The 15,245-nt window shown below is 34.3% G+C and overlaps 1 protein-coding gene across 5 annotated transcripts in view; it reads left to right on the top strand.

The window, feature by feature from the left end:
* RCOR3 (REST corepressor 3) overlaps positions 1-14,505 on the top strand; it is a 58,397-nt gene extending 43,892 nt beyond the window's left edge. For 3 of the 5 annotated variants that reach the window (XM_028852849.2, XM_028852852.2, XM_077937194.1), the window contains 3 exons: positions 2,646-2,703; positions 11,201-11,442; positions 11,903-14,505. In XM_028852849.2, the coding sequence (XP_028708682.1) occupies positions 2,646-2,703; positions 11,201-11,442; positions 11,903-12,247 (645 nt within the window). In that variant the 3' untranslated portion in view covers positions 12,248-14,505. The remainder of the gene's footprint in view (positions 1-2,645; positions 2,704-11,200; positions 11,443-11,902) is intronic. The other 2 variants (XM_077937181.1, XM_028852864.2) reach the window with 1 other exon arrangement.
* Positions 14,506-15,245: the final 740 nt, after the last annotated feature.

Raw genomic sequence — 15,245 nt, forward strand, 5'->3', positions numbered from 1 at the left:
ATGGAGAAGCAAAAATTGCCAAACAAGAACATTGACTAATAAACCAATCATTTATAAAATTAGGCTCTACTCACCAACTCTTCCTAATTAACTTTAGCTGTTATCTGTCCCATTCACTACATTATCCTTCTCTGTCACTCTCTTGCTAATACAATGCAAATACAACACAAACCAAAATGAAATTGCATACTTTGCAAAAGATGAGAAACTTCATGAAGTCTCTTAAACTGCAAGAGAATGACATTAGTCACCTACAAAATTGTCAGATGAGTATCCAGCAGAATTAACCATTAAAGAAAAAAGTGATCACTCACAGGCAAGCACTTCGCAAAAGAATAATTTGAGAACCAAGTATTAAGAGAGGACCTTGAGAAAATTGTTTCAATAAGCCTTTAAAGCAAAAAATGACCCATTTTATGATCATGTAAATTTCAAAGCCAAAGGATGTTGCACCATTGTATCATCAGAAAAGATATGCCAAAAATAAAGTGTATTAAACAAGTCATTAACTATTTTTTAAAAAGAGCTAATTTCTACAGGTTTTAGTTTCACATTTCAGATTGAACTGCAATCAACCTTTTATTTTTTTACCATTTACTATAAAATATTTTGACCTGTTTTAAATTGATTTCAGTACTAGTTATCCTTGGGTACCAAGGTCATCTTTTATCCACCTTACACAGCCAAGGTAGCATCAGATTGCCTGTGCATGAACTCAGTGTAAACTTCCTTAGTGTAAAGTTAGGGTCTCAATTAAGGATATATGTCCCTTCTTTAAATAGAGTTCCTCCTCCATTCTTGTTACTCCCCTTTTGGGGGAACATATGTTTACCTAATTTTCCCTATCTCCTTTTTTATTTTTTCTTTTTTAGATTTGTTGTGCTCTTTTATTACTGTTTCTTTATGTCTCTCATAGTTTTTATCCTATTCTCCCCTTTCTCTTTTCCTTTTTACTGTTCTTCCTTTGCCTCATCACCAGGTTCCTAACCTTGAGGCTTATCCACTGTTTACTACCTCGCCTGCCCTGCTGTCCCTTTTTAATCTCCTCATTTAGAATACAGTGATTTGTTTTAGGTTTTTCTCTCGTTAACTCTTAAGTCCATTTTTTTTTGTTTTTTGTTTTTTGCTTTTTCATTTTTCCTCTTTTTTTTTTTTAACTTTGGATTTTTGTTTCATTCTTCATTCTGAGTACTTGCACCTCCTTACTTTTGGTGAGAAAGTTGGTGTTACCTAGAACCTCTGTGTGCTATAGAAACTCTTATTGCTAAGACCATGAGTGAGGTAAGACCTAAACGCCACTTCTCAAAGGAAGCCCTCTTTCTGTTTTGCCCAACATGCCCAGGTATTACACGGAGCCACTTTATCTTGGCAGTTCCTTCTGCAAACCCCTGCATGTTGGTGTATTTATTTCTGTCCATCTACTGTCAAAGGTCCTCGATTTACCACTCAGTGGGTATACACTAATGAAGTCTGATTAGATACTTGCTGTTGTAATATTACCATACTGAAAATCCTAAATTTAGGATTTTTGTGGGGAGAAATATTGGGGGGTCTTGAAAAAACATATTCTTATCAGGATCACTTTCTGCTTCAGAAATTTAAAGAAATATTTTAGGACTTAGGCCTGTTCTGTAGTCCTATGATAATTTATACCACTGTTTTCAGGTATGAAGGATAGGTTTAATCTTAAATATGAAGGGAAGAAATTTTGGAGTCATAGATCCTCTCTGAAGAAAATAAAGTTTCAGCTGGGTGCAGTAGCTCACGTTTGTAATCCCAGCACTTTGGGAGGCCCAGATGGGCAGGTCACTTGAGGTCAGGAGTTTGAGACCAGCCTGGCCAACATGGTGAAGCCTCATCTCCAGTAAAAATACAAAATTGGCCGGACATGGTGGTGGGTGCCTGTAATCCCAGCCATTCAGGAGGCTGAGGCAGGAGAATCAATTGAACCTGGGAGGCGGAGGTTGCAGTGAGCCAAGATCATGCCACTGCACTCCAGCCTGGGCATCAGGGTGAAGAAGAAAATAAAGTTTCTTGCTTATGGCCAGAGGTTTGAAACCAGCCTGGCCACATAGCGAGACCTCATCTCTTAAAAAAAATAATAATAATTAGCTGAGTGTGGTGGCAGGCGCCCGTGGTGCCAGCCATTACTTGGGAGGCTGAGGTAAGAGGATTGCTTGAGCCTGGGATTTTGAGGTTGCTGTGAGCCGTGATCATGTCACTGCACACTCTGGCCTGGGCAACAGAACAAGACCCTGTCTCAAAAAAGAAAAAAGGAAAAGCAAAGAAAGTCTCTTAAATGTTTAAAACTAGGCTAAAATTCATAGCTGCAATGTGTGATAGGAATATTATAGTTGGAAAATGGGAGACTAATAGATTTTCTCACATTTTAATATTTCTAATTAGAGCATAAATGCAAATGTTGTTCCTTCTCACAAATTGGTACATTTCCCTTTCATTATCTTTCTGCATGGGTAAAAGGTAACTCAGAATATGTATTTTTACTTTCTAAAAATAGAATCTTCATAAATCAGAGTTGTAGTAATCTCATGTCTGTGATTTGATGAAAACTTAAAAAAAAATAAGCACTTTGGAAAATGTCTGTCTTCATATCCTCATTAGGAAACTTCTCTTTAATTTTGTAGTCAAATCAGAAAATTAATGCCCGTTGGACCACAGAGGAGCAGCTTCTAGCAGTGCAAGGTATATTAAAGATAAGCAGTTATTGTTGTTAATAATTATTTAATTTGTCATGAAAGGTGACTACCCTAGTTCTTCCCTTCCTTTAGAAATTGGTCAAGAAAGGGCTCTTGTGTTTATCACAAAGTCCTGGTGACCAGGAATTCTGTGTTGTATTTGTGGATGTGACATACTCAAGTCTACGTACATTTTGAGTCCTGAACAGCACGTAATGCATTCTCGGCACTAAATAATTGATGGTGATAATTAAGCATGAAAAAGTCACATGGGCTCTCTGTGCTTTTCCTTTGATATTCCTGCAATTGGGTTCATTCTTACTATATATATCATTCATTGATAACTCAAAAGCATCAATAAACTATAGATGTTTCTGATTTCTCTACTTTGTAAAATAGTGTTTATCTGATAAATGTCAGGATTGAAAATATTAACTACATGCTTAACTTTCAATGTTTCATACTTCCCTTAAGAGATGTACCACTGAATGCTTAGAAACCTGACTTTAAATAGGTATATTTTTGAAAAGAGACTTGAGAGATATCAAAAAATCACATTCAGCATTTTAAATGCACTATTTCTAAGAATGTTTTGTTGAATTATATGGTAGAAGACTTTTTTTTTATTAGGAATACCCATGGGCAAATTGGAAGCATTATAAACTTGGATTTTCTCATGTTTAAATGACTTAAAGACAAATTGTATATTTTTATTCATTGTTACGGATTTGTTTTCTCTTCATGATACATTTATGTGCAGGTCTGATTATACAATTTAAAGTTTGGTCTACATTTTGTTTCTTCCTGCCTGAGCACCTCTTTGTGTTGAGTGCTAATAACTTTTTTTTAATGTAGGTTAACTACTGTTGAGAGAGTGGGGCCCCAGTGAAACATATAAGCATACCTTTTAAAATGTTGCCAAATAGTCTTCAGAGAACATATTTAACACAAAAATGCTGTGCAGACATCATTCCGATTGATCGACTGATAGATGACTCTGCAGTTTGGATTAGAGAGAGTAAGAATTAGCCAGCCAGCATGATTTGAAAATGACACAGGAGGGTGCCAGCAGGATGATGTGTCAGCCCTTGCTTTGGCCTGTGCAGCATAGCACAGTCATTTCATAAAGAATTGATACTATGACACAGGGTGCTGGATGTGCATTGGACACATCTGTAATTATAGAACTGAGTTTCTGAATGAGTCAAAACAAGGTTTAGTTAGTTCATAATGTTCAAAAATAGCTGTTTTTAAATTAGGCTCTGCTAATTTAAATTATTGTTTAAAAAATTAGCATTTTCAGTGGCTGCTTTATATTCATTTAGAGCAATGGCCTACATGTTTAATATAGTCATTTTGAATAGGGATTTCTTTTATTCATGTAAAGCCACTATTTCCCTCTATCTTAGTAGCCTGGTAAAAACTGAACCCTGATTTCCAGTATTCAGTTGCTTAAAGACTAGTATATTAACTCTGTATTTTTAAGAAATTATCCCAGTGAAAGAATTTTCTGAAAAGAGTGTCATAGGAAAAAAAATCTAGGCTAATACTTCTCTACACAGCACTCAGTATTTGATATTGCTCTGTAGCAGTACTTTAAGTTATAGAGTCCATTGAATCTTTTGGCTGGGTTGGTTACTACCCAAAGCTGCATTCAAAGGAAGAGCAGTGGTAATATCTAAATATATAGTTTGAACTATATATGTGGACATAACTTATAAATATTAAAATAAAATAATGGAGTAGTCATATATATAACCAAACATTTCCTCTGTACTGAGGTATATTCAGTATTATACTATGTGCATTTAAAAAGTAACCCTTGAAGTTACACTAATGCAGCAGTTTGTATGGAAGTATGCATGTTTGCAGGATTTCAAAGGCACTTTTTAAATAATGTGTTAATGGTGTTAATGTCTCTGTTTTATTTATTCTTTGGATTTTTTTTTGTTTTCATTTTTGGGTTTTGTTGTTGTTACATAAAATAAAACTATAAAGGCTATTCGTGCCCAAAATAGCTATTTTAAAGAGAATTTTAAAGTGTTATATTGTCTTATGTGCCCATGCATTTATATGGTGCTCAGAAGTGTGTCTTATAAGTAGTATAATCATGTAGTAACGTCCCCTGTACCTGAGTTTCAGTGCAGTTAAGGGACATAATTTCAGGGTCTTTTAATACACAGTTTACTGTCTAGAAGTACTTATCTTAGCAGGCAATTGTTTTTGTTTTTTGGTAAACCTTTATATTACTCTAATGACCAATTTAGTTTTCCAAAGTAATAATAAACTTTTGATATTAACATGTTTTAATTTGTATAGCACTTTATATGCAAGACATTTTACACATACATTTCTGATTTGACACTTACTTGTTAAATGCTTTATTTTATCTGGCTCATAGTAGAAGACTTACAGTGACCTGCAGAAAAAAATATTGACTCTGGTGCAACTAGTGAGATTTACAACTTTACTATTAAATAAGTTTTTTTGTTACTACTCTTTTGAAACCAAACATATTGAGATCATTTCCTTTCCTAGGGCTTAAATATGTATTTCCCACCCTACTTTCCTGTTCCATCTACTCCTATAGTTGTTAACTAAATGTTAACTATTTAAATAAGTTTCCCTTCTTTCTTTCTTAATTGGAAGAGAGGGGAAACCATGCTCAGATGAAATAGGAATGTCTGTTTACACTTTTGTAATCAGTCACTTTATTATGTTAATTCTAGTTCTACCTATGTTATAATTTTAATAGAATTCTTCAAGAGTCTCCAGGTAGGATATCATTAATACTGCTAATTTAATCCTCAAAATATTTGCCAGGAAAGGTACTTCTACAGTTTCTATCAGTTGTTCCAACCCTAAGTATCTAATTTTTATTATGACCAAATTTTATTATGACCAATAATGATCTTTCCATATTTGTGTTAATGATAAAATATTCCTGTTTGTAGCTTATACATATATAAATATTTTTCTCTAACCTATAATGCTTTTAGAAGTTATCCTAAAATCCAACTTGATATTCATGATAAACAGCATTCAGAAATCAAGAATTTTTAAAGGGACTGGGTGTGGTGGCTCACGCCTGTCATCCCAGCACTTTGAGAGGCTAAGGTAGGTGAATCACTTGAGGCCAGGAGTTTGACACTAGCCTGGCCAACATGGTGAAACCCCATCTTAACTGAAAATACAAACAATTAGCCGAGTATGGTGGCGCACACCTGTAGTCCCAACTACTTGGGAGGCTGAGGCAGGAGATTTGCTTGAACTTGGAAGGTGGAGGTTGCAGTGAGACAAGATGGCACTCCAGCCTGGGCAACAGAGCGAGACTCTGACTCAAAAAAAAAAAAAAAGAATTTTAAAAGGAATTTAAAAAGGAATTAGATTATTCTAAGTGTATCTTTTTTCCATTTAAAATGGAATGATGGTTAGCTGTTTTCAAAAAGCAATATGTTTAAATTATAGTACAAAACACTTTTTTAAAGTATGTAGAGGCTAGAAGCATGGTATATGGTATTTGCATTTTAATTATAAGCTGCCTCTTAAATATATTCATTTCCTAGTCAGTAGTGCTTAAAAAAAGCTTCCCAACTAAAATTTATGCTACTTTAGGATAAACAAAATTTTTTCCAATTGTATAAAGATATCAGCTTTAATTAGTTATTTTTATATAGTTATTTTTTATAATTACTACCTTTTATATAAAACAGAAAATGACAGAACTATGTTCACATGACTTATGCTTATAGTAAAAGTTACCTTTTCTTGTAGTTCATTCACCTTTTTAAGATAAATGAATTTTCAAGTCTAGAAATTGTCTTTTTTCCGTCTCATACTAACAAAAAGATAGAAGGGTTTGTAAAGGAGAGAAAGTAGATTTGGCAGTTGCTTAAAAATAAAAGGATGGTAACACAGTACAAGAATGATCAAAAGGAAGTAGAACGAGGAGATTTATATCTTTCCATCTGAAAAGCACCCTTTTGCTTTAGAGATTATTTTTCTATTATAACAGATACCATAAGAACGGAGGTTCAAAAGTATAATTGTCAGCCCTCTGATACACTTACATTAAATAATTAATGATTCAAAATTTCCAGCATTTTTGTAATGGAATGTAACTTACAATGTGATTTTGACTTTTAGCCCTTCCATGTATACATCAGTCACTGTTCTGCTGCTACTGCTACCTTTTCTACCTTTTAATATGGAATTCTTGAAGAGATTTATAGGAGGTGGAAATACACACTCCCAAATGGCTTGAGTTTAAAATGTATGTCTTAATGATAGAAGAGAATAATCTCTCTGGAGTTTCTAGATGTTATTGTATTCCTGTTATTTTAAAAATACATTTTTGAAAAATTAATGTTTCCCAGTTAAACTAAGTACATGTTCACTTTAATAAATTTTGCTGTGAAAGCCAGAAAAAAAATCCTCTGAAATTTGATTATCTATAAGCAGCTTACCATGTTTCGTCTTTTGGGTGTGTTTTTTTTTTTTTTTTTGTGGTCCAAAATCAATTTTTTTTTTTTTTTTTTTTTTTGAGACAGAGTCTCACTTTGTCACCCAGGCTGGAGCACTGTGGCAGTATGTCGGCTCACTGCAACCTCCACCTCCTGGGTTTAAGTGATTCTTGTGCCTCAGCCTCCCGAATAGCTGGGACTACAGGCGTTTACCACCACACCCGGCTAATTTTTGTATTTTTAGTAGAAACTGGGTTGTACCATTTTGGCTAGGCTGGTCTCGAACTCCTGGACTTCAAGTGATCTGTCCACCTTGGCCTCCCAAAGTGTTGGGATTACAGGCATGAGCCACCATGCCCAGCCCCAAAATCAAATTTTAAAAAATGGTTTTAAACATACCAAAGGCAGCTATCCATGCTATCCCTTCTAGCTAAACATAAAAATAATTTAAAAAGATTCAGATTCTGATTTTACAGTTGGGAAATACCACATAAATTCTCCTGAAGTTACCACCATCTTACTAGCCAAAGATTTAAAAAAAAAAAAAAATGTGTGGACAGACTCCACTAATTCAGAATGTCTGATAATTCAGATAATGGCTATGCTCATGTCTCTACTGCTAATAAAAATATCTTCTTTAGCAAGTTAAAGTATTGACAAGAAATGTTTAAAAAAGATGTTTTTGCCTTGGGTAATATAGATTCCTGGTTGGAATATGTGGGCTTTCATAAAATGTAATGATAACAGAATATCCTAATGACTTATATTTTTATGTTAATTCCCAAATAAAACTTTATAAAGATTATAAGGTATCATCTGCCACCATAGAAAGCCAAGTTGTTTCATTGTAGCTTTCAAATGAAATTTAGAAATTTGACTGAAAACAGTTTTTTTTCTTCCTGGGAAACGTACTATTTGTCTGTTTATTCCACTAACCTTTGAAAACGACTCACTTTGAAAGTCTCACTTTCCCTAGAAGTGAGACTTTAACAACTATAGTTCAAGCATACCTTTTACATCTTCAGGAAGGGAGATTGACTTAATCATATTTAACTCCCTTCCTGAGAAAGTAGTCAGATCACCTTGTTTATTATCAACTATGAAGAAATAATGGAGTGCCCTTCCCCCAGGGACAGATTGAAACTAGGGTAAGCTCTGATGCTGTAAGTTGTTCAAGTTAGTTGCTGCTCATCACTACCACCTGCTAGTTGTTTCAGAAGCCTAGCTGGAGATTCTTTTAAAGGAGCAGTCTCATTGAGTCAGTTGGGGTTTCACTAGAGTTTGCCTAGTTGCTAGCAACAGTATAGAGCTTAAGAGTTCCATCGTCTAACCAAAATGCTCTTGAGCTATGCCATTCTGAGTGTGAAGGTAATGAAGAATTCAGCCATATATATCTAATACCTCTTGTGGTTTAGGGAAGAACAATCGTATTTCCTTATTTCCTAAGCACTTCCTGTGTACTCAGCATTGTAGTAATGCTAGTGCTGCTTTGTATTTTCTAGGACAGTACTTTCCAACCTTTTTCACATCATGGTACACAGAGAAAATTATGAAATTTGTCACAACACACTGGGGCGAGCAGATGAAGCTGCTCTTGTCCAAATGAGACTGCCAAGGAGCTCCAGCTATTCCAGACCCTGTCCAGCCATCCTTCAGGCTGAGGGGATTTGTTCTTAGGAACAAATGTGCCTAGATATTTGTTGGAATATCTAGGTTGGAATATCTGAGGTTGGAATCCTCAGCCAAACTACAGAAGTCTACAGTGTGGTCTGAGCCTTAAGAGTTTAACTGGCATACATGAGTTAATTATAAACATATTATAGTTAATGATAAGCATACTTGAGTGAGTTAGAAAAAGTTGTCAACATTGAACATCTCTAGAAACACTCTTACAGGAAGTAGTTTTGAGTTTAAGATATATAATTTTACAAATGTAACAATATTGGTGACAAGGTAAAGTCCATTGAACAAGAGAAAATTAAGTGGAAGATCAAAAGGAGTATAGTCAGAAGAAGGGGCACTTATTTAATGGAATCAGACTTGGGGACAACTTAAAGTTTTGGAATATATTTTGCAAAATAAGTGTTCTGAGGTTTATAATATCTTTAGACTTGGAGTCAGAGTTAGTTTAATGTGACTTCTTCTTAGGAATACAGTCTCATCTAAGACTTTTTTTAAGGTTTTCACTTCTAAACTCATGTATTCAGTAGGTTTGACCATTGCTAGAATGTAAATTAAGTGTTCCTTATGAAAATTAGTAACTGATAGAACATTATATTTGGTTTCTAATTAGTAGTTAATCTTCAGTGCAGCAAACTCAAATTTAGAATTTAGAAATGGCACAGAGACTCACCCTTCTAAGAGTTGCTATTTTCTAAAATGTAAAAGTAGTAGAGAAGTACTTGAATATATAACAGTAACTCCTATCAAATATCCTTGGATTTTTATTACCAAATAAACTCTCAGTGGAATCTAGTCACTATTAGAATTTATAGTTAACTGTCAAGTTCAAACTGGAAATCAACCTCATGGGTTTAAAGGGAGTATAAATTCATTTATGCTGATAAAATATTATAAACAGTGTCTATCGTTACTTTATTGTCATGTACATGTATTTTCCTTTGAGAACACTGCAAATGAGCATAGCTTACAAACCCAGAACTCTACCTTAAAAATGGGATATAATTAGAGGATAGTAGTGTCAGACCTCCTGTCCAGAGTGCTCTTAGATAAAGGAATTCCCCTTAGAGTCAAGCCCAGCTAGTTTAATGTAGTCAGAGATGCTTATTTCCAAATTCTCAATTTAAAATAAAGCAGAATTTGAAAGTAGGATTGTTACATCATGATAGTGCTTTAGGGTAACTGAGTATTTCATATTAATTGGTATTGGTAAGAATAGCATTTCTGCTGGGTATTAACATATCCATATATTCTCTCATCTGTGATCATATACATGTTGTTTATTTAAGCCCCCATATTTTTGTCTCTTTTCTCATCTCTTTCATTAATGAGTTACTGTTTTCTGGTATTTTTAAAAGCAGTTATCAAATTATAAAAATTTTCAACAACTTTTCTATTTTCTATTCTGTTTTGAGCTAAGTGCATCTCCTAGAATGAGTCTGTGAACTTCTTTTAGAATTCCCTTAAGAGGAAATTACTATCTATTTAAAATTCTATAGTATAGTTAACAATCTCAACTTCTTAAATCAATTATTACCCTTCATTATAATGAAACTTCCTTAGTGTAAAGTTAGGTTCTCAATTAACAATATGTATCCCTTCTTAAGTTTAAGGTAGTGATGATGAGCACAAGTGCTCTTCAGGTAGTCATTACTGTTACGTTATTCTTTAAGCTATAATCTTACATCCATTCAGTCTTTAAAACTACTAGATGAGTTAAAATCCAACTGACTCTGAAAAAAAACTTCCCTTTTAAAAATCCACCAACTTGTGATGATTCTCCTGCTTTTCATGTTTAAGTTCTTACCTAATTTCAATTTGTTGGTACCCTGGTGGTATAGGCAAGTATTCATGTTGAAGTTAGTATTAAGACCAAAATTATAATGCTTTTCTTAATGGGGGAACCCTAAGGCTACTCACTCAGTCCATTGAGGGGATAAGAGAGATGGCTCATTCCCATCCAGTTTTGTTTACAAACGATGTTGCTCAAATTTAGGTGACTGGCTACTAGGGAAATAAATGAATGTGGAATTGAGGATGGAACAAAGAATTCAATGCTTTACAATAAATGGACTGTATTTGAGAGTTCAAGAGAGGATTGGAGAAAATAACTGAGTATGTAAAAAATGGTAAGTTTCTGATTGTTCAGTTGAAGGCAAGTGGCTGGCTCGATGAAATGACATAACTGATAGTTTTCATCTGTGACCCTGATATCTTAGCCTCTATCTCAGAATTGAGAACTGAGCAGAGTTTGTCAGAAAGGATTGTCATTGCTGGTATCTTTTGTGTGTGCATGATGTATAGTACACACAGCTCTCCTTATTGATCCTTCACAGGTGTATTATTTACTTTGCCTTCCAGGTGTCCGCAAATATGGTAAAGATTTTCAAGCTATTGCAGATGTAATTGGCAACAAGACTGTTGGCCAAGTGAAGAACTTCTTTGTAAACTACAGGCGTCGGTTTAACTTAGAGGAGGTATTGCAGGAGTGGGAAGCAGAACAAGGAACCCAGGCTTCTAATGGTGATGCTTCTACTTTAGGGGAGGAGACAAAAAGTGCTTCTAATGTGCCATCAGGGAAGAGCACTGATGAAGAAGAGGAGGTGTGTTTGTGTATGGAATTTCAGCTAATATGAGTTGAGGAATCACCATTTTGTGTGGTATTCTGTAAGGTTAATTTGTCAAGAGGACTAGCTAAATTGAGCATGAAAGGTTGACAATACACTTACTCAGTGGTGCATCTCTCGTGACTCTTAAGTCATAATGACATGCTAAGTTCTGATTCTAGAAGAATGGAGTGTATTGTTCTTTCATAGTCTTATTTTTATTTCCAGTGTTAAGCTGTTTACAAATAAAGATGCCTGTTTGGTAGCCTCGTTGGTTTTTGGTTTTTTGTTTTGTTTTGTTTAAAATAAAAGAAGCTTGTGCTTCCAATAAACACTGGTGTTATGTTTTTGTTTTGTTTTTGTTTGTTTTGTTTTTCCTGTGACAGCCCAAACTATATTGTATTAAGTTCATTAGGACTTACATCTCATACATGTATTTTTGTTTCCTCACCTCTAGGCACAGACCCCACAGGCTCCTCGGACACTGGGTCCATCACCTCCTGTCCCATCATCCACTCCAACACCAACAGCCCCTATTGCCACTCTGAACCAGCCTCCACCACTTCTTCGTCCAACACTGCCTGCTGCCCCTGCTCTTCACCGGCAGCCTCCTCCACTCCAGCAGCAGGCTCGGTTCATCCAGCCCCGGCCAACTTTAAATCAGCCTCCACCACCTCTTATTCGCCCTGCTAATTCTATGCCACCCCGTCTAAACCCAAGACCAGTGTTGTCCACGGTTGGTGGTCAACAGCCACCATCACTTATTGGAATTCAGACAGATTCACAGTCCTCACTGCACTAAAAATTAAATTGGACAGAGCTGCAGTAACTTTTCACCCCATCATTATACCAATGCTCATCTGACTGATGAAAAAGAGGAAAGAATAATCATTTCTAGATACTGAGGCTGCGAACTAGTTCTGTGGCAGTGGACTGGCATAAGTGGATGTCTAAGAAATTTTTCAGTCCACTAGACTAAAATGTTACACAACAAAAAGCCTCCAGTTAGCCTCCTTTCTAGAGTATATGTTCAGCAATGTTGAACTCATAAAAGGAAAAAAAAAAAGATTTAAGTATTCTATATACCAAGTTTTTGTTTTGTTTTTACTGTATTTATTTTATCGAGGTTCTTTATATTCCTGCCTCTTCATAGTCAAGGCTCTTAGTACAGGAATATTGACTTAGGAATTGTGAAAACTCCTTAAGTTTCTTAAGTTAAGGATGTTCGGCTTTTTTCTTTAATTTAATTTTTTAAAAACATTTTCCTATGTTAGGAGTGCAAGAATAGCCAGCATTTCAGATTTTGACATATGTTCATTTTATGCATATTTAAGAAATTATAGCTGCATATCCCTTCTTTCAAAAAATGTTGCTTTTTTTTCTAAAGGAATTTTAATATGTTCCTTTAAAAGAAAGCAATTTAATCAATTGCAAAGCAATTATATAAAACCACAAAGAATGTACTGAACCTACTAACCCTTTAACATACATTTTAGGGTCCTAGCGCAGAGTCCTTGTTTAAAGGTCATTGACTCATCATCTATCAGTAATGAGAGGATTGGAAGAATAATTTTGCATACAAATGAGGACTTAATTTGTTGAAATATAATCTCTTTAAGTTCCTTGAAAATGGAGTTGGGTTTTTTTTTGTTTCTAAATGCTATCTGCTTTTAACTAGTAGTTGCCTACATCTGGGGACTTCAGAGAAGAATTATATTTTGTTAGTTATGTAGACACAGTGGTTATGGAAGCATTTATTTACAGTACCCTTTTCGTGTTTGGTTTCTGAACTTAAAATTGCCCTTATACTTAATAATATGGTCTGCATTTAATATGAAAAGTGTTTTCTTGATAAATCTCTATTGTACTATTTGGATACATTTGTGTATTCCTTGCAGCCAACCTGTATTTGTGGGATTGGTTTAGGGTTAAATCATCAACATTATTTCAAAAATAAATTTAAGAATTTGTTCTGTGTTATCTAAAGATGTATCAGTATATTGTCACAATTGTGCTGTTAACTAAAAATGCTGAGACCCCTTTTTATAGAAGAACACAAAAGACATCAAGTCTTCTTAATTCAACCCATAATCATTAAGTCCTTACAAAGAATATTTTACAAGTGATAGTATTTCAACAATGTGTAATTAATATTTTTGATACAATGATTTCATATTGGAATCATTATTTGTGCAAAGGGACAGATCACTTATATTGCTATACTAGTGGACATAGGCTAAATGTTTGCACATTCACATTCTTATCACATGTAGAATACTTCACAAAATAATAGTCAACATAAGGCCCTAATTTATGTTTTGAAAGATCATGTGTTCCCAAAATATTCCCTATCATTGGCTCCACAGCCTTAAAGTGCTATAGATTTAAGTTCATTGATTAGTTTTAATTTTTAATTTTAGACCACTTATTTCCATAAATACCCTACGTACTGGCATATCTGAAACTCTTTTTCCAGGTTAGGTTCTTTCTCATTGAATCATCTTAAATAGTTCTTGGACCTGAATTTAGCTGATTTAAAATTCTTAATATTCAACAATTTATACTTATTTTTTCTTTAAAAGCCACAGGGGACAGTTATGTATCTTCAAATATCTAAAGCATTTTTTTAAAGCACTTAAATTGTCTTACGTATGTGCATACTATACCTTTACAGCGTTTATTGTCTTGTCTCTTGTCAGTAGACCTTCAGTACACAATATGTGGGATATGTCAGTCAAGTTGGTCAGCACCAGCATCTGTCCAGCTGTTCAGTATATTGTGATTCATTAAAAAATCTGTTCTATCCCAGACATGGGCCAAGGTGCTGTATCTGAGGGATGTGCTGTAATTTGATTTACATGCATTAGAGCACACAGTAGAAAAACCTTAGCTTCATTAGTAATATGACACATGTATATAGTGAGATGTCTTTATTGTGTGCTTTGCATATTTTGTAAATATTTTGCACGTCATTATTTTTCTTTTTTGTTTAAGCAGTGTTTGGCCTGGAAGAGTGATATGCTTGCTGCTTAATCAAAGGATTAAAGATTTAAAGATGTCTATGTCTTCTATTTTTATATAATTTCATGTCCTATGAGGAATTCAGTACCTCTTCACTGTGAAATTTGAAATAATGATTTTTATAAAAGCAAAACTAGAAATCTTTTAATGACAATTTTAATTAATTTCAGGCTTATCATTTTTGAAAAATCTACACCAAAGTGGTTTTTTAAAATTACATAACTAAAATCACACTGTGGATACGTCTTATAAAACTAATGGAAAAAATGTTTTTCTATATGATATAATTCTAGTGTAATATGGATGAGGTAAGGGTAAGTTATGATCAAAACTTGTTCTTAATAAGCTTGCAATTGAGTAAAATAGAATATAAAATAAAGGTGAAATAATATGAAATTTTGTCTTAATGTAGGCCTACATTCTTTTTAGGAATGGATGTAGAGAGCAAGCCAAGAACATGACTATCATTTTTAAGAATATTCAAAATTGCAAGTACAGTCATGTCCCTTAACAATGGGGATATGGTCTGAGAAAGGTGCTGTTAGGTGATTTTGTTGTGCTGTGAATCAGATTGTACTTGTACAAACATAGGTGGCAAAGGCTACTACACACCTAGGCAACAGTCCTATGGTATACGGTAATATGCTGTACTGTATACTGTACTGTATGTACTGTAGTAATGTACATAGGCAGTTATAACAGTGGTAATATCTGTGTATCTAAACATAGAAAAGGTATAGTAAAAATACTATATATATTTATTTATTTTTTTGAGACAG

This window comes from Macaca mulatta, chromosome 1, assembly GCF_049350105.2.
Source record: "Macaca mulatta isolate MMU2019108-1 chromosome 1, T2T-MMU8v2.0, whole genome shotgun sequence".
In the NCBI taxonomy this organism is placed as follows: domain Eukaryota; kingdom Metazoa; phylum Chordata; class Mammalia; order Primates; family Cercopithecidae; genus Macaca; species Macaca mulatta.